Below are 21,945 nucleotides of genomic sequence, written 5' to 3' on the forward strand. Positions count from 1 at the left end.
ATCAGAAGACGACGCGTCGGATGACGTAGGTAGCCATTTGAGCACCTGAACACCAAAAGTTCGTGTCCAAGCGACCCCAACCTGGAAGTCCGACTCAAAAGCGACGACAGCCTCTTGCGACATGCATCCTACGACCTAAAATCTTTTTGAGCCTGACTGCCACTTCATCATGCCAGATTCACAGCCGTCGGCGCGGTCTTCCCGCGTCGATCTCCTCCTACGCCCTGTCGAGCGACCGGTCGGCTACTTGAAGCGCGCCGCCGTGGCGACCTCGTACCCCCTACGCGGCATTTGGTATTTCCTACGAAACAAGGAATTCTGGCCTCTTTTCCTCAGCAGATTGTTGCCTCTTTCTATCATCTCTTTCCTCGTCTATTTCATTCTCTTCACATTCGCATTTCTCCCGCAATTCGCCTTCCTGGCGATCTTCCACGGATGGGGCGCGTGGGTCAACGCCGTGGTGCTGGTCCTTGGAGAGGGTCTGGTGGTGATCCAGGGTCTTTTTGAGGGCTTCTTCGTCGATGAATGCCGGGTGGACGTGTTTGACGTGAATAATTCCCTCCCTTTACGACCTGACACATATGGGCATAGCTGACCAGATCCTACAGGCCACCCTGATCAAGGAGTCGCATACCGATCTCGTCGCCCCGCACCGAATCCTCTTTCCCGATGCCCCGACCGCCGTCAAGATGCTGGGCAAGCCTACCAGCTCGGCCATCTATACTCCGTGGAGCATGATACAGATCGTCGAGCTGGTCGTCTTTCTTCCGCTCAACTTTGTGCCCGTGGTCGGAACACCGGCGTTCATCATCATCACGGGCACACGGTTGGGCAAGTTGGCGCACTACAGATGGTTCCAGCTTCGGGGTTTGAGCAAGAAGGAGAGCAAGAGGGAGATACGGGCGAGGACGTGGGAATACGTCTGGTTCGGCACGGCGGCCATGATCCTAGAGCTGGTTCCTGTGCTGTCGTTCTTCTTTCTCCTGACCACGTCGGCTGGGTCCGCGCTCTGGGCGGCGAGGATGGAGGACGAGAAGAGGAGGCAGGCCGTGGAGAGCTTGGTGGGAGAGCCTCTGCCGCCGCCGCCTCCCTACGAAGATGACCCAGTTTAGACGAGAACATTTTCATATTCCTTCATTCGAGCAGCCAGCAAGCAAGCAATTGAGACCTCATTCACTTGGACTTCAGAATTTCGTCAATGCATACATCACAGCCATCATCCATCCTCAAGGCATGCCGTGTCCCACCACGTCCTTCCCATTCTGCTGGGACAGCGCCTGCCCCCTCCGAATCACATGGCTCTTTCCCGCCCTCCAGTTCTCTCCTTCCTCCTCTTGCCACGAGGATGCCAAGGGCAGCCACCCTCCTTCTCGCCTTCCCCGGGGAAGGTGCTCATGCTGTCTCCTTCCTGCAGCGGATTGATCTCGCAAGGTACCCAGTTTCAGAAAATTTCCTCCGTCTTCCGTCTTCCATGCCCCTCATCACTTTGGCAAGTGCCCTAAATGGAATGTGCAATGGGAAAAGAGCGAGGGTATGCCACCACCGGCCTCATTCGCCTGATGTGAAGCGTTTTCACCTGGTGACCTTTGTAAAAGAGCGAGGGAAATTTTCATCTTTGGCAACATCCGAACGGGCTGTTTCCTCACAACACAATCTTCTCCCATTGACTTCCTACCTTCCCACCTCATTCGTCTCTCCTACATGTTTGATATCACAACCACGTGTGTGACGTGATGGAACGGTCGAGCACGGGGATACCACACGTGCCCCGGGCCGAGGAAGCTGGAGCATCGCCCACCTCATTTATCTCGTCTCCATGGAATAGGTTGTGGAAGGCACCTGCACCTGCCCGTCCCAAACGATGTTATCATTGTGTTTGGATCTACCATGACGGTTGATACGGTCGAGTAGTATTCTTCTGGTCCTAGCAGTAAGTCTGTCTCTTCCAAGATTGCCCCTGAATGTGTCTTGTAGTAGATCTGATCTCCTTGAATCGACCTGTTATCCTGTGTTTCTACCTTCCTTGTCCTCAAGACTGTTGCTGTCCAGTGTCCAGGCGTGTACCCGCCATCGTCCTTGCGTTTCCTGGTGTTCCTGCCTCATGCTGGCCGGGTCCTGCCGCCCTCGTGGCGACTCCTCCTGCCTTTCTTGCCCTGTCCAACATCGAGCCTTCCTTCATCAACTGGACGAGCGACTTCCTCTTGCCTTCAATAGATGGTTCCTTCTGGAATCAACATCAACCGGAAGGAGCATGTCCTTTCCTGCCGCCAGACCGTTGACACAGTCTTCCCCCGTCTCCCCCCGTCTCCCCCCGTCCCTATTTATACCTCTCTTCTCACCCATCTCTTCTTCCACAATCTTCTCCTCTTTACACCTCAATCCATTCCTTCATCCCACTCCAACCTTCGTTCGTCTCTCCTAGACTTTCAGTCGTCACGATCTTTCAACATCACCTGCGTATCCTACGTATCCCACGTATTCACGCCCCTCAGCACTCGTTCACACAATATGCGAGCTCGATCTCTCGCCGGCCTGGCGGCCATGGGCCTCGCGGGTCTCGCTTCGGCTGACCCCGTCCCTCTTCCAATGTGAGTCTTCCAATCCATCCTCGCTCTTCTTGGTCGTCAACCAGGAGCATTGGACCGCAAGCTGACCAAACAGTCCCGGTCCTGGAGATGGCGCTCTCTACACTTGTCCTCCTGCTTCTACCCAGACCATCTTCGTCACAGTCGGCTCTGGCAGCGACCCTGTTCCCTCCGTCGCTGTCCAGACTCTCACTGCCACTGTCTGGCCTGGTGCTGAGCAGCCTACCTCTCCTGCTTATCCCACTCCTGTCTACCCCTCTCTTCCCCCGACTCTGACCGTCACGATCGACTCCTACGGCCCTCCTACTGGTGGCTCGCAGTACACTGGACCCAGACCTTGGAACTCTGGTGCCGCTCTCACTTCCACTGTCTACGTTCCTGCTGCTCCCGCCGGTTCTGTCGCAAGCGACCCTGGCAACGCTGGTGGAAACCCTCCTGCTTCCATCATTCCCAGCGATCAGGTCACTCCAGGCTCTCCTGATGGCAGTGGCCGAGGCACAACGACAGTCTACACCTTCCCTGGACAGACACCGCCTGCCTTCCCCTGGAACCCCACTCAGCCTGCTCCTGGTCCCGGCACTGATGGTGTCGTTGTCTTCAGCACCACCCTCTACAACACCAGACCTGGCTCGGGAGGCACGCCCACCGTCGACACTCTGGTGACTTGCTTCACCGTCACTTTCCCTCCTGCTACCGGCACGGCACCCCCTGTTGGCCCGCCCAACGCTGGCGTCTCTGTCGGTACTGTCGTCGTTCCCACGATGGTCCCTGGCCCTGATGGCAGTCTTTCCTACTCTCTCCACACAATGCTGTCGACCTTCACTCCTGGCGTTGGCACTGCTGCTCCTCCTGCCTCTGTCATCACAACGACCTATGTCTTCCCTGGCTCTCCCACGGACACTGCGGGTCAAGATCCTGCCACTGGAACCCCCGTCGTCGCTACCATCACCCTCACGGTGCCTGAGCCACCCGCCACAGCCGGCGTCTCGCAGCCTCCGACAGGTCCTGGTGCCCCTGGTGCCCCCGGTGCTCCTGGCAACTCTGGCATCCCATCTGGCCCAGTCACTGTCACTGTCATCCAGCCAAACCCCTCAAACCCGGCTGCGCCTGGCACTGTCTTCGTCACTGCTGGCGTCCCTCCCTCTGGCGGCGTTCCCGGTACTCCTGGCAGTGGTGGCTCGCAGACAACCGCCCAGAGCAACACCATTCCTGGCAGCTACGGAGACTCTGATCCCTCTGCTGGCCTTCCTCCCGCAGTCACAGTCACCGCTCCTGCTGGCTCTGGCAACACTCAAGCTCCTGCAGGTGGTCTTCCAGGTCCGGTCACTGTCACCGTCCCTGCCGGCTCGGGCAACACTCAAGTTCCTGCAGGCGGTTCTCCAGTCACTGTCACAGTCCCTGCAGGCTCTGTCTTCTCCCAGGATCCCAACGCTGGCTTGCCCTCCGCAGTCACCGTCACTGTCCCTGCTGGTTCCGCCAACCCTCAGGATCCCGCTGGTGGTGTTCCAGTCACTGCTTCTCCCGCTGGCGGTGCCGGTGCGAGCAGCATCCTCGGTGGCTACAGTGATCCGGCACAGGCACCCTCTGCTGCTCCCGGCACTGGCGCTGGTGCTCCCGTTAGTGGTGCTCCTGGCTCTCTTGGCTCACCCTCTGTCATCACTCTGTGGCCTACGATTGCGAACACGGTTCAAGGTCCCGTCGAGACAGCTCCGAACACCGTTCCGGGCGCTGGTGTCACTGCGGTCGACTCTGCTCTTCCTGTCACCGGCACAAAGACATCTTGCACGTCCACCCTGGTTGATTCAACATCTGTCGAGCCGGCTGTCTCGTCTGTCGTCGTCTCTTCTGTTCTTACAAGCACTCTGGTGAACGCTGTTCCTCAGTCTACGACCACGTACTTGTTCCCCTTCGAGTCGCTTGTCACCTCCGTCAGCACTGCAGTCTTCACTGGTGACGTCGCCGGAGGCAGTCCCACCACTACTCAGGCCGCCGTCAGCGACGCCGGTGGTGCCGGACAACCCTCGGTCTTGAGCTCCTTGATTCTCAGCACCTGGATTCAGAGCACGCTGGTTCCTGCCACTGCAGTCAGCACCAGCCAGGCAACCATCTCTGACGCTGGAGGCGCCGGGCAACCCACGGTCTTGAGCTCCTTGATTCTCAGCACCTGGGTTCAGAGCACATTGATCCAGAGCACGCTTGTCTCAGTGCCTACGCCCGCAGCTGTCGAGCGTCGCGGCATTCAGAAGCGCCAGGGAAACTCCACCTTGACTTCCACGGCCCCCATTTCTGTTGCCACGCCCATGTGCACTGGCACGACGGAGGTTGGCACTCTCACTCTGGACGTAAGTCAACCCACTCTGCCTTGATTTGAGTACGCCTGACTGACACTTTTCTCATAGTTCGATGACCTCGACAAGTTTGGCCCCATCTACAACCCGTACCATCGCTTCTGGTTCTCCAAGGGTTTCCTCGTCGGCCCGCCTCCCAAGATGCCGTATCTCCCGTCGTCTGGTGGCCAGCTCGTGGAGTTCGTGCCCCCCATGCTGTCCAACTCCACTGGCCAGTTCTCCAACGACACTGCGCAGATTGGCATGGGCAAGCAGGCATCTTCTCCTTGCTTCCAATTCAACTTCTACGGCGCGAGACTTGGCTGCGATGCTCGCGTGCCCGACCAGTTGTGCGAGTTCACTTTCACGGGATACAAGTGGGATGCGGCCCAGGGCAACGAGACAGAGGCTGTGAGCCAGAAGACTTGGGTTCCTTCGTGCCCCAAGATGGACGGTTGCGCTCTCACACCTTTCTCGGCCACGGGCTTCGACGGACTCAGCTCCATCCTGGTCACCCTTCGCGTCGATGGGCGCCCTCAGGTCTGGTGGGCTGATGATCTCCAAGTCGGCTGGACCAAGAACGACTGCGACTCCGCCACTTGCCGGCAGCAGCCTGTGGCTTTGGACGTTGCCTCGGACAACGATCCCCTCTGGTACTGGACCCGGGCGGGCATGAGAGTTCTCAAGCCGTCCCGTATCCACAAGCATTTCTGAGTCGGGTCTTGATGTGACGAATAATGAGTGGCATGAATGTTTAACAATCATGGTTCAATGGTAACGGATGTGATCGATCCTACGATTTCTTGGTAGACTCGCAGAGTGGTGTGGAGTTGTAATGAAAGACATGAGGATGGAGGAAATGGACCAACTGCGCCTATGTATTCTAGCATGAGTATTTCAAATGAATTGTTTTGGAGGTTCATGACGTTTTCTTTCGTGCCAGATTTGCATTTTTGACTCTGCTTTCTTGCCAGTGGACAGTGCATGCTGTCGACGATGCGACTCTCATTGCCAGCTAGTCGATGTCGTAGGCGTTGTCTACGCTGCTTCCAGTTTCGGCTTTGATGTGCGGTGCATCGTCAGTGCTGTAGTCGCTACAAGACCCCCGCCGCCCTGAGACACACATTCCCCCGCCGATGGTAAAAGCCATTCACGGGATTGATTGAGTACTTGATTGGTAGGAGTCGGGCATGTCTCTTCCTGACTACCCTCCTTAGGCTTAGCTGGACGGCTTCTTCGACGGGGTCAAGTGCCATTTATCATCAACGAACTTGACCGTTTTTAAGTTGGCATGGATTTGGCGCCGTGGATGGAACGATCTGGCTATGCAAATGAGCGTAAGCGACCTGCAACCATCCGACGCAGGCCAATCAAGGGGAGAGCCGAAAGACAGAATCAAGCATTTCAAGGTGGTGCCAAGAAACATCATTGGAAGGAATTCGGTGCTCTCTATTCATCCGGGACGCGCGGGGAAAACCACATATCACCCGCCATGAGACCATCTTCAGCCGATGAAACCTGCATTTCTATAGCTTCGGCCGGATATTCCAGTGAATTTGACGCGAAGCATTACGATGGCTGATGCACAAGAGCAACCCGCAGCTCCTGCGACAACTGACGCGCCTGCGACGACTACTGAGGCGACCACGGCTCCAGTAATATTGACCCATTTCTCATCGCGTGATGTATTCGTACGACGGTTGTGGCTGATGGCGAACAGATCCCTCCAGCTGATGATAACGACAATGAAACCTCTGATGGCTCGGTCTATGAGGATTCCGTGAGTTCCAGACAATCATGTGTGTGGATGCTTGGATTCACAGTTAATTGATTACTTCAGTCGGCGACTTCGCTGTCGTCTCTGCGATCGAGCATCTTGGAATACCGGAGGGAAAATGGACGCACTTATCACAGCATGAGTGACGGGAGTGAGCGAATGGCCCTAGTCATGGAGAGAGAGATTCACCTGCTGATCACTATCCTCGGAAAATAGAGTATCATCTTCCCAACGACGAGGTACTGTATCAAGCCAAATCTGATGCATTCTATGTTGACATTATCTCCTAGATAGAACAGGACCGGTTGGGTAAGACAATGAATCAATCAAAGCTGGCGTGCTGTACAGAAAGACGTCGGCTAACAAGGCGTGACAGATCTGACGCACCATCTGTGGCTCGTTACTTGGGATGGGGAGTTGTGCAACTCGCCCAAGAAAGACGGTGCCAAGCGCGTTCTTGACGTCGGCACTGGGACGGGGATTTGGGCGTTGGAATACGGTGAGATCTTGCAAGAGTTTCTGAACCTCAGAGACACCGCTGACAGTTGGCGCAGCCGATCTTCATCCCGAGGCAGACGTATGCAACATTCACAATTTCAAAGCTGTTCCAAGCTAAAGATTTATGAATAGGTCATCGGCGTTGACCTTAGTCCGATTCAGCCGTCCTAGTAAGCCTCTGCTTCACAACATACGGAAGATAATGATTTTGATGAAATGGGTGGCAGCGTACCTTCGAACTGTCATTTCGAGGTTGACGATGTCGAGAAAGAATGGACTTGGAAACGACCCTTCGACTTCATCTTCGTCCGAGCCATGATCTCCAGTTTCTCGGACTGGCCTGCGATGGTCAAGAAAGCATACGAGTGAGCGAATAAACACTAAAAGCCCTGATCCAGCCCTTGCTACTGAAACTCCAACTGACACTCTCAACAGCAATCTCGAACCAGGAGGCTACCTCGAAATGCACGACGACGTCTTCCCCCACCGCTGCGACGACGGCACCATGACCGAGGACTCGCTCATCTACAAGTGGGGAAACTACCTCGTCGAGGCCACGGACAAGATCGGGAGGCCGATCACGGTGGCGCCCAAGTTCAAGCAGATGCTCGAGGAGGCGGGCTTCGTCGACGTCGTCGAGAAGCAGGAGAAATGGCCCGTCAACACGTGGCTGGAGCGAGACGACAAGGCGCAGCAGCTGGCGCCGTGGTCGCACGCGGCGACTCTCCAGGGGCTCGAGCCCGCCTCGCTCGCCCTCTTCACCCGCGTGCTTGATTGGACCAAGGAGGAGACTCTTGTCTTCTGTGCTCACGTGCGGAATGAGGTGCGCAGCAAGGACATCCACGCGTACTTTGGGGTGTAAGTATCCAGATGCGTGATCGGGATCTAGTGGTTGCTAAGATGTGAAATAGGTACGGCGTTTATGGTCGCAAGCCCGAGGAGGCGGCGGAGGCTGCGGAAGCGGCGGGAGCTCCGGAGGACCCCTAGGTCGAATGCTCCCGTTGACCATATTCCATGCAATCTAGCACTCTTTCAACAACAAGGTTGATGCGTTTTTAGCAAAGCTTTCAGACGATACAACAGTGTGTAAGTGACCGGTAAATAAACGATCTGTGATTTTGATTCTATTCGTCCATAACGTGAATAATGGCGGGGCTTCTCATCGAAACGTCTCCATATTAGTGCCTCCATTAAACGACTGAAGTAAAGTCGACGGAAATCTAAAATCCTTCCCAGAGCTAATAAATCCGAGCAACGATACCTGCCATACCTGTCATAGCCCCTTCACTGAACTGATTTGATGTTCTATGTGTCCTTCCTTTCGACAAATTGACTTTCCAACTCCAGCCATTGATCAAAGTTCAACAATTGAGGATGCTGTCTCCTGACTGAAGGGATGTCCACGCCAAAACCATCAGTACGAAACCACTTGTAGGTTGCTCCGAAATCCGCAATAAGCCAATGCATAAACCTAACAAGAAACTGGAACGTCTCGGGAATCTCGGTGCCAACCTTCCGCTTGAAGATAACGTTCGCTTGGTCAAGGGTCAGTTCATCCCCTGCGATGGGAACCTGCTTGCCAGAGTACTCCTGCGGTTGGAGAAACGCCTGTGCCGCAAACCATCCAATGTCTTTGATTGCCGTGAGTTGTAGCGGCCTTTCTCTGACAGCAACTCTCCAAGAGGTCGCCATGATCTTGACCTCCATTCCCGGGATCATGTTGTCCATGAAGGCGGCCGGGCGGAGAATGGTCCAGTTCATCTTGTCCTTTGCCTTCTCGACGAGGTGATGCTCGATTCGGTACTTGCTCTGTAAGTGTTGAACTTCGGGCACGAAGTTGTCGAAGGATGCGTCGCCGCCGCGATCGATGGATGAGTAGACGAAGAATTTGACGTTGTTTGCGATAGACTCATCAACCAGAGCCTTTCCTTGTCTTTCTTCTGACTCTGCCGACGCGCCTTTGCCTATAGCAGTCTGAGGAGATTCCATTAGCATTCTGAGCCCTTGAAGATGCTGTTGATGTTGTTCGTCTACACACCTGGACGCTGTAGACACCCCAGATCTCCGACGCAGCTTCGCCCAGTGACGCCTTTGCAGCTGAAAAAATGGCAGGGACATCGTTGAGATCACCCTGAACTATCTTGATACCTCGATTTTGTAGCGACTTGGCTGCTGCAGCGGAGGGGTTGCGAGTGACGGCCAGGATGTTGTGCGTTTTCCCAGCACCGGCTTCAAGAAGAGCTGCAATGACGGCGCCTCCCTGTTTGCCTGTTGCGCCGGTCACGAGGATCGTCTTTCGGTTTTGCAATATTTGGGACATGTTTCTAAGCAAAGACTGGAACTCGGGTTACTGAGATGATGCTGAAAGATGGAATCTTGAATCCTAAGTTGTTGTGTGAAATTGTCTGTGATCGTGCGAGTTGATCCAGATAGCTACGGCATGGGCGAAGCTATTAAATATATACGCCATGACAACAGGCGCTCGGCTTCTCGCCTCTCGCGAAAACGTTCGGAAAAGAGAGTTGCTTTCAAAACACCCATCACCATGTTCACCGACCACTCGGCCGTTGATAGCATATTCCAACGGATGGCGAGATTAGCGACGGCTTACTTCACAGGTAGACTAGACTCAATATGGAAGCTTTCCTCGAGCTTCTGCACGGATTCAGACAGCCGATAGCGCCGAATTTAGGGCGCCCAATGATGTACAGCTGTGCTTAGCAATCCTCGGACTTTTACCATTTGGTGATTGGATGGTCAGTATGAGTGCTCCATGGTATGCAATCCTGTTCTGACAAGGAAATGCTTCAGTTGGATACAGTACGTCTGGCGCGCAAAAGTTGTGGCCGTCGAAGTAGCCTAATTCGCCATGCATCACGAGTGGCTACTGAAGTGTGCCCGTGAACTACAACACGAGTTGACACGACCCAAACCCTATTTCCATGAGCGCGATACTAGTTGCATGCAAGATACCCTTTGTTAATAGGCTAGAGATTTCTCATGAATTATCTATAATTACAATAATCAAGCTACTTCTTCTACGCGCAAGTCCTTGTACTGTGACACCACCGAACATACCCTTCTCAACCGCAAAGTTCTGCTGTTGATCAATTTGGATATCAACTGATCCATATCACACAAAATCCTCAGCACTGAGCAACCTGTGATCCAGAACGCGTCCAATGTGAGTCTTGTCGATGGATTCGCAGTTCCTTCGGATCTTGGTCATCAAAACACGGACGAAATGGATGACCTCTGTGTCACCCATGCCAGCAACCGCCACTGGAGAAGCGCCAGAGGACAGTTCGCTGGAAACAACATCTTCGGCCGGGATAAGCCCCAGAAACCTGCGAACTTCGCCGTACTCGTCCAGAGACTTGAAGTACAATTGACCCGAAAACAAGTTCAACTCGGTTGTGAGCGGAAGAGATAGAGAACGAGGGACCTGCTGATGAGGAACCGTGTAGAGGTCAAGAGCGTCGAGAGGCCTATACCCCAGGTTGGGACGAGGAGCATATAAATGCAGCGACACCATTTTCGATTGTGTGATGTCCGGGAGAAGCTCCTGAGCTTCATAGGGACTAATCATGATCGCAATCTCAACAACTCCAGCTCCAGAAACTTTCGTGAGGATCCATTGCACCGACCTCTGGAAAAGATCAGATACATAGCCTTGCTCAGACCTTTCGACAGTCCGAACAAAGTCTGCAGTCACAAGAAGTCTTTCTCGAAACTGAGTAACGTCGAAATCCTGCGCAGCTGTTGTTTCTGAAAGTGCCATGAACGCAGGCATGTAAGCAGGGGAATTCTTGACCAGCATGCCGTAGGATACGAAGGTTTGAATGTCTGTGTGCAGAGCATGAGCTGCCGGCTTCGCAGGCGGTGGTCTTTGAATCTCGCGCTCTTGTTCGACCTCGGGCGATAGCTCTCGCTCTTGCTCTTCCCGGAACGTAGCTGTGCCAGGTTTCATATCTCCGAACTCGAGGACTCGGGCGGTAATTGCATCAACATCAACATTCATCCTTTCTGGTGGACATAAGGATCCGCCAACTCTTTGAACCGTAGGACGATACCTCTTATTCAAGGTTTGGGCCTCTTCCTCGAGAAACTTCAGAGCGTGTTCTCGGGTCAAGTTGGTGGAAACACCGGCTGATGCTCCCGACCACAGCATTTTGTGGTGTTCAAAGCGTCTACCTTGGTTTGCCCAGAGACAAATGCCTCGTCGTAAGTCAACCATGGTTTCGGAAATAGCCCATTCGAGAATGTCCAATACACTAATCGCGGAAATTTGGCTACCGGTCCGGATCGTTGACTGCGAGAAGATCTTCTGTTGTATCTCGTCCGGGACGCAGAAAACCACTGATTGTCCCTTTCCCAATTTTCGCATTCGCATACACGCTAAAACTCAAGTCAGCACGGAATCGTGAAGTAAACGATGTTCATCAGCTTACCCTGAACCAATCTGTCCTTGGTCAAACTTGCTCCCAGAGTCACAGCAGCTCGGTAGTTTCCAGGGAGCTTTAGATCCGTCCCTCTGGTGTGCGCTTCGTCTAAAAAGACCAGGCAAACATCACTCTGGCTCGCAAATGGCGACGTGTGAAAGGTCTCTACACGGCCTTGTCGGTCCACCACGCAGATCTGATCATCTTCATCACAAAACACAACGGCTTGAGTCCTTTCGTCATGTCGTGTGATTTCGAGCCATCGTTGTGCGACACCAATGTTGTCGAGCTCAAGAATCTGTGCACCGACATCGAGAATGACACGGACGGGTGGATGCAAGTTGGTAACCAGCTGCAACAACGCCTCAGCGTCGGATTGGACCGTACTCGTTCTCTTCGGCATTAAAGCCACGGAGTTCTCATCTCGAAGAAGATATTCCAGAACCAGAGCGTTCGTATGCTGCTGACTGGGATCTTCCAGTTGCGAAACCGCTAGAGGCAGAAATGCCTTCGAGTCGTTGGTGCCGCTGAAGCCAGTCGTTGTTTTCGACTTTTCCTCGCCAATGTCCCATCCAGAAGCTGACAACTTGAAAGGGAATTCTTTCAGTTCTTTGGGAAAGACAATATGGGCGAGGAAATAGTCCACAACACCCTTGGCGTATCGAAGGCTCGGAAATACTTTCTTGACACACTGAGCTCCATCTTCCAGGTTGACACCCGAGAGCTGATGGAATGCTAAAGGCAGATCATCGCTGTCCATCACCCACACACGGTACTCCATGTCGGCTTGGTCGGACCGCACAATGTGACGGAAACTGAGAAACAGCTCTTCATCTGTCAAGCCACCATAGTAATAACTGAGCGAAGTAAGAGCGATTATCACTTCGGGGTGGCTGAATTCCGACCTGGCGGCTGGGCTGTCTTTGGCTCGATACGGCACCGCAAGTCTTGTTTTGGGATGTCTATTGACATCTAGACCGTAGTCTACGCGCCAACGCTTTTGACAAAAGACAAAACTGAGAACTCCTAGGCCCAGAAGCCCACGCAGAAGAAGTAAGGTTTCCTTTGTCGGTGAAGCCCACAGCCCTGAACGTTCAACTGCATCGATCTCAAGTTGACTGAGGTTCGATTTGGAGATGTAGCTAAAGACTGCCTTTTGAACACTGCTTGACTGAGTTGCCATAGGCAGGCCCGTGGAACCAGCTTGACTCAGATGACGGGCCACGTTATTGAGTAGCATATTTTTGGTGCTTTCCTTCAGGATACGCAGTCGGGGAAAGCCACCACGGCATTGCGAGGAGACTTCAATCCCTGTGGTGTCGTCTCGCTGTATAGCTGGCAGCAGCTTTCTTAGGACGTCTAACACGTCGTGTACGCAAACCCATCGGTCAGGGCTGTGCTCAATTGATCGTTGTGTTCCCATCGTATAAACCAACTCAAACTTGACGCTGAAGTTCTCGTCGCTTTCATCGACGATGTCGCGCGAGTATTTGTCCAGAAAGTCCTTGGTCTTGAGCAGAGAACGGCTTACATCCATCTTGCCGGCAATGGCACATTCTATGGCCATCAGTCGTAAAGACAAAATGTGTGCTGGCTGGACCAGCAGAACGCCCCCTGATTCCATGCATTCGCGGCAGATAGAATTGATGATCTCGGCCTCCTCGGGTCCAACTTTCACGGAGCGGGTGAAAGGCAGGTGAAAGACGCGGCGATTCAGAAGTCCGCCAAACTTTGAGACCAGCATCTGCAGCATTTGCTTTGATTGGGGCTTAGCAACGATGCCTCGGACGATCCTAGTCCCGTCTGCGAGGTATGAAGCAGTCATTGGCACGATGACGGAAGACTTCCCTTCTCCCATATTTAGCTGCATGACGGCATTTCTACCCATTGGAGGATCTCTCATCCGGGATGCGATCTCTTCCTGAACCTCTCTGACCATGATGCCACTTTCGATCTCCAAAAGCAGAGTATCGGGATAGTCCAGAGGGTCCCAGTTTGTATGGCCTGGATTTTGGAGCTCATTAAATAAGGCGGCAGTGTCGTCCCAGCACGCCAACATTCGCTGCGCTCGTTGAAGCTGCGTCATAGACACACCGTACGCAGTAATACACTTGGTCCATTCAGTATGAGTGCTCCTGCGGTTGTCCTTCCCCAGCCTTGTGAGAAATGAAGCTGTAGAAATACGGGGTCGTTGATAGTAGTTGAACAACCGAGAAGGCAAGTCGTTTTCTTCTGCCACGAGACCCAAGATGGCATGTCTCATGGTTTCATGGCGGAGCTTCACCTCCTTGCGAAGTTGCTGGTAATTTTTCACGAGTCTTTCTCTCGTGATGACTGTGGTATTCCGCCCATGGCCAATCGAGTCTCCGCTGTGCATTGCGTGTAGACTTGCACGCAGATCATCCACGTAGCGTTGCTCGTACACCCCTTGCGCCGCATCTTGCAGCCGCTGCAGCAATGCTGGAAGACGGCAATCCTGCTGATTTGACCGGGGAATATTTCCTAAGCATAGCGCGGGGCTGCCCATTATCGGGACAGACGGTGGAGGTTGTGAGAAGATATCATCCTCGTTTATGAAGGTGGCCTTCCTGCAATACACCCACGGGTTTGTGCTTAACTTCAGTGTGGGCATGTCCAGCGTAGTAGTGAAAGATGGAAGTCCTTGAGAAATCTCCTCCAGATAGCTTTTGAATTGCAAATTGTCGTACCATCCCAGGAAATGGTCACTGATTGCCGGACCAATGTTTTCCAATTTGAGATATGTGTTCCACTGCGAGCTGCTTCTGTGATCAGATGGTATATCCGGGACCATGCAAGGCCATTGGGAAATCAGGCAAGCTGCAAGACTACGAACAGCCTCATCCGCTTTTGAATGATGTAAGGACAATGTTCGGTCTTCAAATGCGAAAGCTGACTCGTACGGTTCTTGGCTTATAGACGCCTCGGGGCAGAGATAGAAAGGCTTGAGATGACAACGGAGACTGCGGCTCAGAACATCTCGGTCCACACAGGCGCCGAGGGCCAGGTCGAAATGACCCTGTCCAGTCTGGCAAACGGGAGGTAATATTTCGTCCAACGGCGTAGCCGTCCGGAACGATGCCAATGTCTGAATGATGTCCATGTCGGCCTCATCCACGAAAGCAAGCGTAGCCAGCCAAATCATCAACTTAAATTTGTTGACTGCGGGGATGATATCTTTGTGTAGTGTGATCCATTGCTCCGTAATGAAATCAGATGATGCCAATAGAAAGTCGGCATCATAATGGATCTCATTTTCTACCGCTGGCTTGTGGCAGTCCTGACAGCGAACACTGGAGGTTTTCTTGTTGGAAGACTTATCCCGGGGAATCTTGTCCGCTAGAAAGCTCCAGAGATGCTCTGACAGGCTAGAGACCTGAGGTTCGGAAAGATTTTGCCGACCACTGAGCACAAAATGCGCCATCGAAAAGGATCTACAGCTTTTGTGGTTTTGATCTCGATCTCTAGACGTATAATCCTTATCGCCGAGTACCGTGTGGGCCTCGGCACCGAAGCCAGAGACACGAAATGTGGATGCGCGGTTGTGATCCCTTTCGTACAGATCGTTTCCAACATGATCCAGCTTTGGGGGCTCGATGTATAACTGCGGGTGGAAGAATCGTGTTGTTCGTGCAACATCCAAGATCGAGCGTACCCGATCGTAGAAAAGACCGTGTTGGGAGAGAAAGCTGAGATGCGGCAACCAGTCTACAGTTTGCATCACGCGCTCGTGTTCAGGGTAGTAACTTCGTCCGGGTGTCAGACTTGCGATGGTGCAGAGCATGTCGACGCTGTTTTGCGGTAAAGTTTCGAACGACTTCATGGCAGCAGAGTCAAGAATTCCCAATGCCTCTTCTGAACCAGTTCTCCCAGTCAATGGATCCGGTATGCAGAACGATGTCAGAGCATGGAGATAGCAGAGGAAGAGCTTGCTCTGATAAGACCCGTTGCTGGCTATTTTTCCAAGGCCGTCGTCAACGTCATACGCATGAACCTTCTGACCAAAGTCCTTTTTGATGGTCACTTCGATATGGTCTGAAGTACCAATGTACTTTACGTCCCCTTCTAGGACCAAGACCTTCCGATCTGCAGAAAGCGCCGGGTCTGGAAGGCTGTCGACTTTCAAAACCAACTTGTCCTTCAGGCCAATCAAAGTTCCAATGGCCTGGCTTGTGTCAACTGACATGCCACGATATTCTCTTGAGGAGATGAGCGAGTCTCCTGGCGTCAAGCTAAACTGCAGGCCCGGCCGATGAAGATCGATTAGGATTGATGGTCTCGAGTTTCGGTAAGTGGCATGGATCCAGAACCGATTCTCGAGAGGAGCCAGAATGCTTCCAATGAGTTTCGCAGATTTGCTGTTGACATTAAGAAGCGACGAATCGTTTCTTGAAAGAACCCAGAAGCCTGGTCTTTGTTCTCTGTGTCTCCTTAACTTCCAGTTCGATTCTCCTCGTGACCAAGGAGCAAGGCCATCACAGAATTCGATTGTGTCGTCATCGTGGTTGTACCAGTGAATGTAGTTCTCGACGAAAGCCGTAGGTAATTTACCCGCCAGATAATGAGACGGTATTAAATCGAATGCTCGCTGGTCTTGCGTTGCATGCACAAGAAGATCGGTATGACTGGCCGCGTCGGGGATGCTGAGTAGCAAGTGGACATCGTGTCCGGCATACGCCGACTTAGAGGAAAATTTCATGCCGGGGACTGAGGTTGGCATGATTTCCAATGACAATCGTCCGAAGAGCCTTCGATAATCCAGATGGCTCAAATATTCCCCAGGCAAATGGTCCAAAGGCACACCATCCACAAGGAGCTCGCCAGTCAGCAAGCCGTAATGGATATGTTGCTCTGATTCCGTAAGACTGCACAGCCAATGGTCGTGTTCGTTGGAGTAAACTGTCCATTGACCGGTTGGCGCGTAGGCTGCCCACGAGGCCTGGATTGCGCGATCCAGAGCGTTGCTCCCGTGCATCACAGTTCTATCTGCTAAGTATCCGTAGCATGATAGCGCCACCCGTTTCCATCGACTGTAGAGGTTTTGGACGGGCTTTTCAAGTGAAGCTGAGAGAGATTGACTATGCTCCTGAATGGCGATAGAACACTGAAAAAAGATCGTTGCGTTATCGTCGTCAGCGAAAATGGACTGCTGGAAGGCTTGATCGGTGTTGAAAGTATCCGAACAAACCAAGAACACCTCCATCGCCCTTCGTTGCAACTTCGTCTTTTCGTCATCGTCATCAAAGGTTTCCCGAGCCTTTTCCCGCAACTGATTCGCCCAGCCAAATGTGACTGCTCTGGCCCTGCACAGGTAGGCAAGAAGCTGCTTGCTGATTTGGGGTACTTTGTTGAGCGTGAGGAGACGACAGACCACAGAGATAAACGTTGCTAATGCGGTAGAAGACTGCCAGTTCTCTTCAAAATGACCGGTACACTCTTCGATTCCAGCTAGCATCTTTGGGGCGAAGTTGGCGTCCTCCGCGACTGCATGGGCGCTCCTCAGCACGGTTCCATTGTCTGGGCCGGCCTGGTAGATACATTGTAGAACGAAAAGTCCTACTTCTCCCTTTTTAAAATCAATGGTCGGGGAGAAGAGCTGCAGCAGGATATTCTGCCACTGAATCCTGTGCCCGAGCGGAATTGATGCAAGAGCCTTGTACTCATCCACAGACATCCCATCTGGGCAATCGCATTGAGTGGCAATGACTGTATTCGGCGAGGGGCCATTGGGTTGCCAGTAAGGTCTAAAAAAAAACATTTGGAGCGCAGACGAAGCTCGAGGAAGCTCGTAAGTACATGCCTTTGGCACTGTTTCCTGCAGTTCAAAAGAGTCCACAAAACAGGACCTGTCGCAGTCGAAGTATGCGTAGCGCAGCCCATTGTTCAAGCATACCATCGATTGAGTCGCTGTGCTGATGGGAATCGATTTGCGGTGCGTCACCTTGTTTGGCTTCGTCTCGGAAACAAGGCCGATCCGCGTTTGATCTACTCGTGTGTCAAAGAATCGCCGCAGGTCTTGGTTCGTTGCCAAGGAGTACTGCGATTGAGGTCGTCGCGGAGAGGCGTGCTCCATTCCAAGGACGTCGAGAAGGAAAAAGGCACTAGCTGCTCTCCAATGACCAAAGGCCTCCGGGAGAGCGAGTTCGAAGACTACTGACTTCTTTTCAAGCTTCTTTTGTGGCAGAGGCCACTCAAATATCGAGATATCCATCTGGCGAGCCTTGTTTTGTGTGATGCACCTTTTGCACTTGTTCGCGTGACCCGAGTAATGACGTTGCCGTTGCGGATCATACCGCCGCTCATAGGTACACTCCATGTTCTCGTACTTTTGCTTGAGTTGATTGTACTGCATTTTCTTGGAATCGAGTTCCTGAATCTTCAAGTCGTGGGCTTCTTGTGCTTCGATCTCAATCTTTCTTAACAGTTGTTGATGTGCCGCCGATAGGTCGAAGCTTCGCACAGAAAAGCAGTTCGTGGTTCCGTAAGCGCTGTAAATGTTGGTGGTGGGAGTGTCTGGCCCACAGGCTTTAGATCGGTCAGTCAAATACAACTCTGCGCAAAAGAGTCGTTCCATGGCTCTTCTGGGAGGCAGTAGCAAACTCTGGAATAGCCTCAGAGGAACTCCAGGATCGTATTCTTCAAGCAATGGATGCAGCTTCAGAGCGATCTTGTCGCAAGCAATCCAAAGCTCAAGGATGGTAAGCAACATGACCGAAGTCAATTCTGGGTCTCCATCGTAAAGGCTTCTAGCAGCTCCATGGTAGGCCTTGATAAGCCCTCGTAATTGGCCGCAAGCAGCCGAGCAGTTGTTCTCAAGTTGCAGCTGAACCCATTTCGAGAGATGGTCCGCGACCCAACCTTCGAAGGACAGAAGGTTGAGGAAGAGATGCTCATTATCAGCAGCCGAAAATCCGGGCAAGTCGTCGGATTGGTACTTTTGCAAGACCCACGACGGGCAGAACTGGCCCACGCTTGACAATTTGACACGATTGGCGAGGGAGGCAATGAAAGAATCGAGTTCCGGGAGCTGCGTCATCGTGTCTCCTGTGAAGTCCAAAGTCTTCAGACGGAAAAGCTCTTCGCTGAGATCAGGCGAGTCCTTTTGTTGTATGTCGATCCATCTTCTTCGTAAGGTTTCGTTGGCGCAACACATACGCTGGCGAACATCGTCAAGGGCAGGATCAGTTATCTCTGAGCCCAGTTTGACCATGCGTCTGGATAGTTTGGCGGTCATTGTGAAAAAAATGTCAGATCGAAGACCGACATCGATTGCGTGTTGAAGAATGTTTCCCATGAGAAACGCCATGAACCTCTTGTAGATGTCACGATGGGCGATGGAGTGTTGCGAAGATCGAAAGAAAACCAGATGGAGAACGACGCGTATGAGAATCCAGAGAGGCGATCGGCGCCACGGTAGGTAGCAATTCTTCCAGAGCACTTCGTCCCGGGTATTCTTCCAGATTCTTGTGCCCTCAAGCGGCTGTCCAATAGCCAGTAAGAATGCGGTCAGAAGCTCAGTGACCATCTTTGGATGAGTGGTATCTCGATTCTCGTCTTGTAAATTTCCGGCCTTCTTGACGCGAGGTCGAGTTTCGGGAGCTGGCTGGGTACTCATCTTGGCGATTGTTGCTGCTAGAGTGTCAAAAAAGCCCGGCTCACGAGCTTTGTCAAGACTAAGAGTAACCGCGGTTCCCGGAAAGCTCCTGCGCAGTCGCCCGATCGTGGTGGTGACAGCTTCATTGGTGGGCGATAGCTCGAAGCTTTCAATATGAAGTGCAAAGTCAGTCTTGGTGATGAGAACTCCAGCGTTCTGCTCTTTCACATAGGCTGCGATTGAGCCTGTAGTATGTTAGTGCATGGGAACGGACTTTTGTGATCGGTGAAGATGCTCACCAGATTCTGGTAGCCCCCGCAGAGCGCGAACCAGCTCGCCCTCATCGACAACCACGCCCATTTTTGATGTCTTATGAATCTTTAACATGGCATCGATGACACCAGTCGCCTTTTGGACGGGGAAAGACAGCTCGGTTCCAACATGTTCGTTGAATTTGACAAGACATTGGAACGCGAATTGCATCAGCAACGCCTCGTTGTCAGGGCCACCATCTTCACTCTGGGGAAGTTTAGATGGAAGAAAAATATGATGAAAGAGATAGAGAACGGCCTCCTCAGAGAGCTGATTTTCAGAAGACGTCATGGTCAAAATACTTGATTGAATACGAAAGTGATAAATACTCTTGCTTGGTGTGTGTATTTTAGAAAAGAATACTCGGTAGGTCAGATTTGGAGCCTGAGAAACGGCAAACCCACCCCTTCATGTGTTCTTCCTTTTTCCTTCTGGCAGAGGTGGGTGTTCAAAAATAACGTAGGTTTTAATTTTGGGGCGAGAATCAAATCTAAACCTTGAAAGTCTCGATGACCTTGTGAGCCAAGACCTAATGCACCCTTCTTGCTGCGGGAGGCCCTCGTCCGTATTGAGGTAATACCTTGGGCGGCAGTCTCTCATATCTACTGTCAAACGATAATTGGCTAGCTGAGCTGGTACTGACTTCAAAATTTCTCGATAGCAGTATTTTATGTGAGTGTCCGAGGATGACTGTCGCGATCACATGCAGAATTATACACACTTTTTGATGTTGATAGGTGTTTTACGTCTCTCGGAATGCCATCAGTCTTTCCGAGTCCGCCATATCTGCTCTGCCATTGAGCTCGAAAGGCTGATACAACAGGCAACCAAATTACAGGTCCGAGAGTTTTTCAAGCCTATCGGTGTCAGTTATTCTTAAATTTGGCACATGCGGACCTTGCTGCCAACGTAAGAAACTGTCGAAATACCCCCCCCCCCCCCCCCAACATGTCAAAAAAGATGGGAATTATAAGGTATCTCTTCAAAATGAGGAATAAGAATTTAAAATGTAGTTCGAATGCATTGATTAGATGGCCAAACTCCGAAGGAACAGAAAATATGTGTCCGTGTATTTTTAGTCAAACATGATGGACATAAATGAGCATTGTCAATCACATTCGTGATTTATACTTGACTTGTAGTCACATGAAGAGTCTGGTTTCTTGTTCGCACCAATCCCAAAACCTCGTTGATAGGGGTTTGCGGCTGCTTGGAACTGCCTTGAATCCTTCTGCGATGTCTTCTGGGATGCATCCAAATCTGCCCCAAGGAATGATGTATGATCCATTTCTTGCTGTGGTGACATCGGGAGAACAACTGGCGAACAGCTCACTGTAAGCACCATATTTTGGGCCTTTGAAGACCAGGCCCTGTCAAGGTTGTCAATGAATGTGACCTTGAGATCCCGATGTAAGATCAGACGTACCATTACCGCACTCATCGCTGCTGGGGCATGTCTCTGCAGCTCTGTCTTGACCAGCCCAGGGTTGACACTCTGCGTATGTTTAGTGAATCATCCGTCTATTCTGATACAGGGGCATAAAAAACTTACAACGGAAATGACTTGACTATTGTCTGGTCTTTTGGAAAATTGCTCTGCCAAGAAGACGCAGCCAACTTTGCTTTGCATGTAATCGGCCATGGAATCACCCAGCTCTTTGGATGCTTCCCTCTCGTTGTCCCAGACAACGCCGCCCTTGGGAGCTCCTAGCGAGATCATACTTGCGACCCAAACCACTCTCACGCTGCCCTTCGGTACGCCTTCTAGACCAGCGGTCATACGGAGTCTCTCTTCCAGGCATCTCGTTAAGAGGAAAGGTCCTAGTGCGTTGGTGCCCATTTGCAGTTCATGCCCTTGGGCACTCCTGCGGTCTTGCGGGGGCATCATCACGCCGGCATTATGCACCAAGACGTCTAACCTCGGCTCCTTGGCAAGGAATACCTCTACCGCAGGCTTGATAGTTGTTAGATCGGACAGGTCGAGGACCAATGATTCGAGACGCCCTTTGCTGGACGGGTGTAAAGACTTGAGCTGCGCGATTGCGGCTATGATTTTCGAGGCCGATCGCGTGGCGATGTAGATGGTTGCATTTGCGCCGTACAGAATTTTGCAGAGCTCAAGTCCAATGCCAGAGACCCCACCTGTGACGAAGTAGACCTTGAAAAGTCAGCTTTTGAGAAGTAAGTTTGGGCTGGATGGAAACCAACTCTGCCTGTCTGGTCCGGTAACTCATGTTCAGTAAATGTAGGCTTGGGAGGGAAGAGTTGATTGAAGTTGCGGCCAGCCATAGCTTTTGGTGATGGACTGCAAATCGCGATGATCAGGTTTAGAAAAATGTCTCTTGCGTAAATGCGCTCAAAGTCAAGTGGTGAGCTCATGGAACTCAGGTGG

General features: G+C 52.2%; 5 protein-coding genes across 5 annotated transcripts; 3 read left to right on the forward strand and 2 right to left on the reverse strand.

Annotated features, from left to right (window-relative positions):
* Positions 1–169: 169 nt before the first annotated feature.
* CkaCkLH20_12123 (uncharacterized protein) lies at positions 170–1,112 on the forward strand (the record flags this gene model as incomplete). Its single annotated transcript, XM_038894837.1, has 2 exons — positions 170–538; positions 609–1,112. The coding sequence occupies 2 exons, from the start codon at positions 170–172 to the stop codon at positions 1,110–1,112; spliced, it is 873 nt and encodes a 290-aa protein (XP_038739917.1).
* Positions 1,113–2,508: 1,396 nt separating this feature from the next.
* On the forward strand, positions 2,509–5,626 carry CkaCkLH20_12124 (uncharacterized protein; the record flags this gene model as incomplete). Its single annotated transcript, XM_038894838.1, has 3 exons — positions 2,509–2,588; positions 2,662–4,927; positions 4,985–5,626. 3 exons carry the CDS (start codon positions 2,509–2,511, stop codon positions 5,624–5,626), a joined length of 2,988 nt encoding a protein of 995 aa, XP_038739918.1.
* An 860-nt stretch (positions 5,627–6,486) lies between these two features.
* On the forward strand, positions 6,487–8,174 carry CkaCkLH20_12125 (uncharacterized protein; the record flags this gene model as incomplete). Its single annotated transcript, XM_038894839.1, has 9 exons — positions 6,487–6,567; positions 6,633–6,692; positions 6,753–6,840; positions 7,066–7,188; positions 7,244–7,266; positions 7,320–7,357; positions 7,415–7,552; positions 7,623–8,045; positions 8,099–8,174. 9 exons carry the CDS (start codon positions 6,487–6,489, stop codon positions 8,172–8,174), a joined length of 1,050 nt encoding a protein of 349 aa, XP_038739919.1.
* Positions 8,175–8,492: 318 nt separating this feature from the next.
* On the reverse strand, positions 8,493–9,507 carry CkaCkLH20_12126 (nucleoside-diphosphate-sugar epimerase family protein; the record flags this gene model as incomplete). Its single annotated transcript, XM_038894840.1, has 2 exons — positions 8,493–9,161; positions 9,226–9,507. The coding sequence occupies 2 exons, from the start codon at positions 9,505–9,507 to the stop codon at positions 8,493–8,495; spliced, it is 951 nt and encodes a 316-aa protein (XP_038739920.1).
* Positions 9,508–10,320: 813 nt separating this feature from the next.
* CkaCkLH20_12127 (uncharacterized protein) lies at positions 10,321–21,842 on the reverse strand (the record flags this gene model as incomplete). The annotated part of the gene is made up of 7 exons (XM_038894841.1): positions 10,321–11,585; positions 11,639–19,486; positions 19,541–19,753; positions 20,887–20,923; positions 20,980–21,048; positions 21,106–21,711; positions 21,762–21,842. 7 exons carry the CDS (start codon positions 21,840–21,842, stop codon positions 10,321–10,323), a joined length of 10,119 nt encoding a protein of 3,372 aa, XP_038739921.1.
* Between the last annotated feature and the right edge of the window lie 103 nt (positions 21,843–21,945).

Source organism: Colletotrichum karsti, assembly GCF_011947395.1.
Source record: "Colletotrichum karsti strain CkLH20 chromosome Unknown Scaffold54, whole genome shotgun sequence".
NCBI lineage: Eukaryota > Fungi > Ascomycota > Sordariomycetes > Glomerellales > Glomerellaceae > Colletotrichum > Colletotrichum karsti.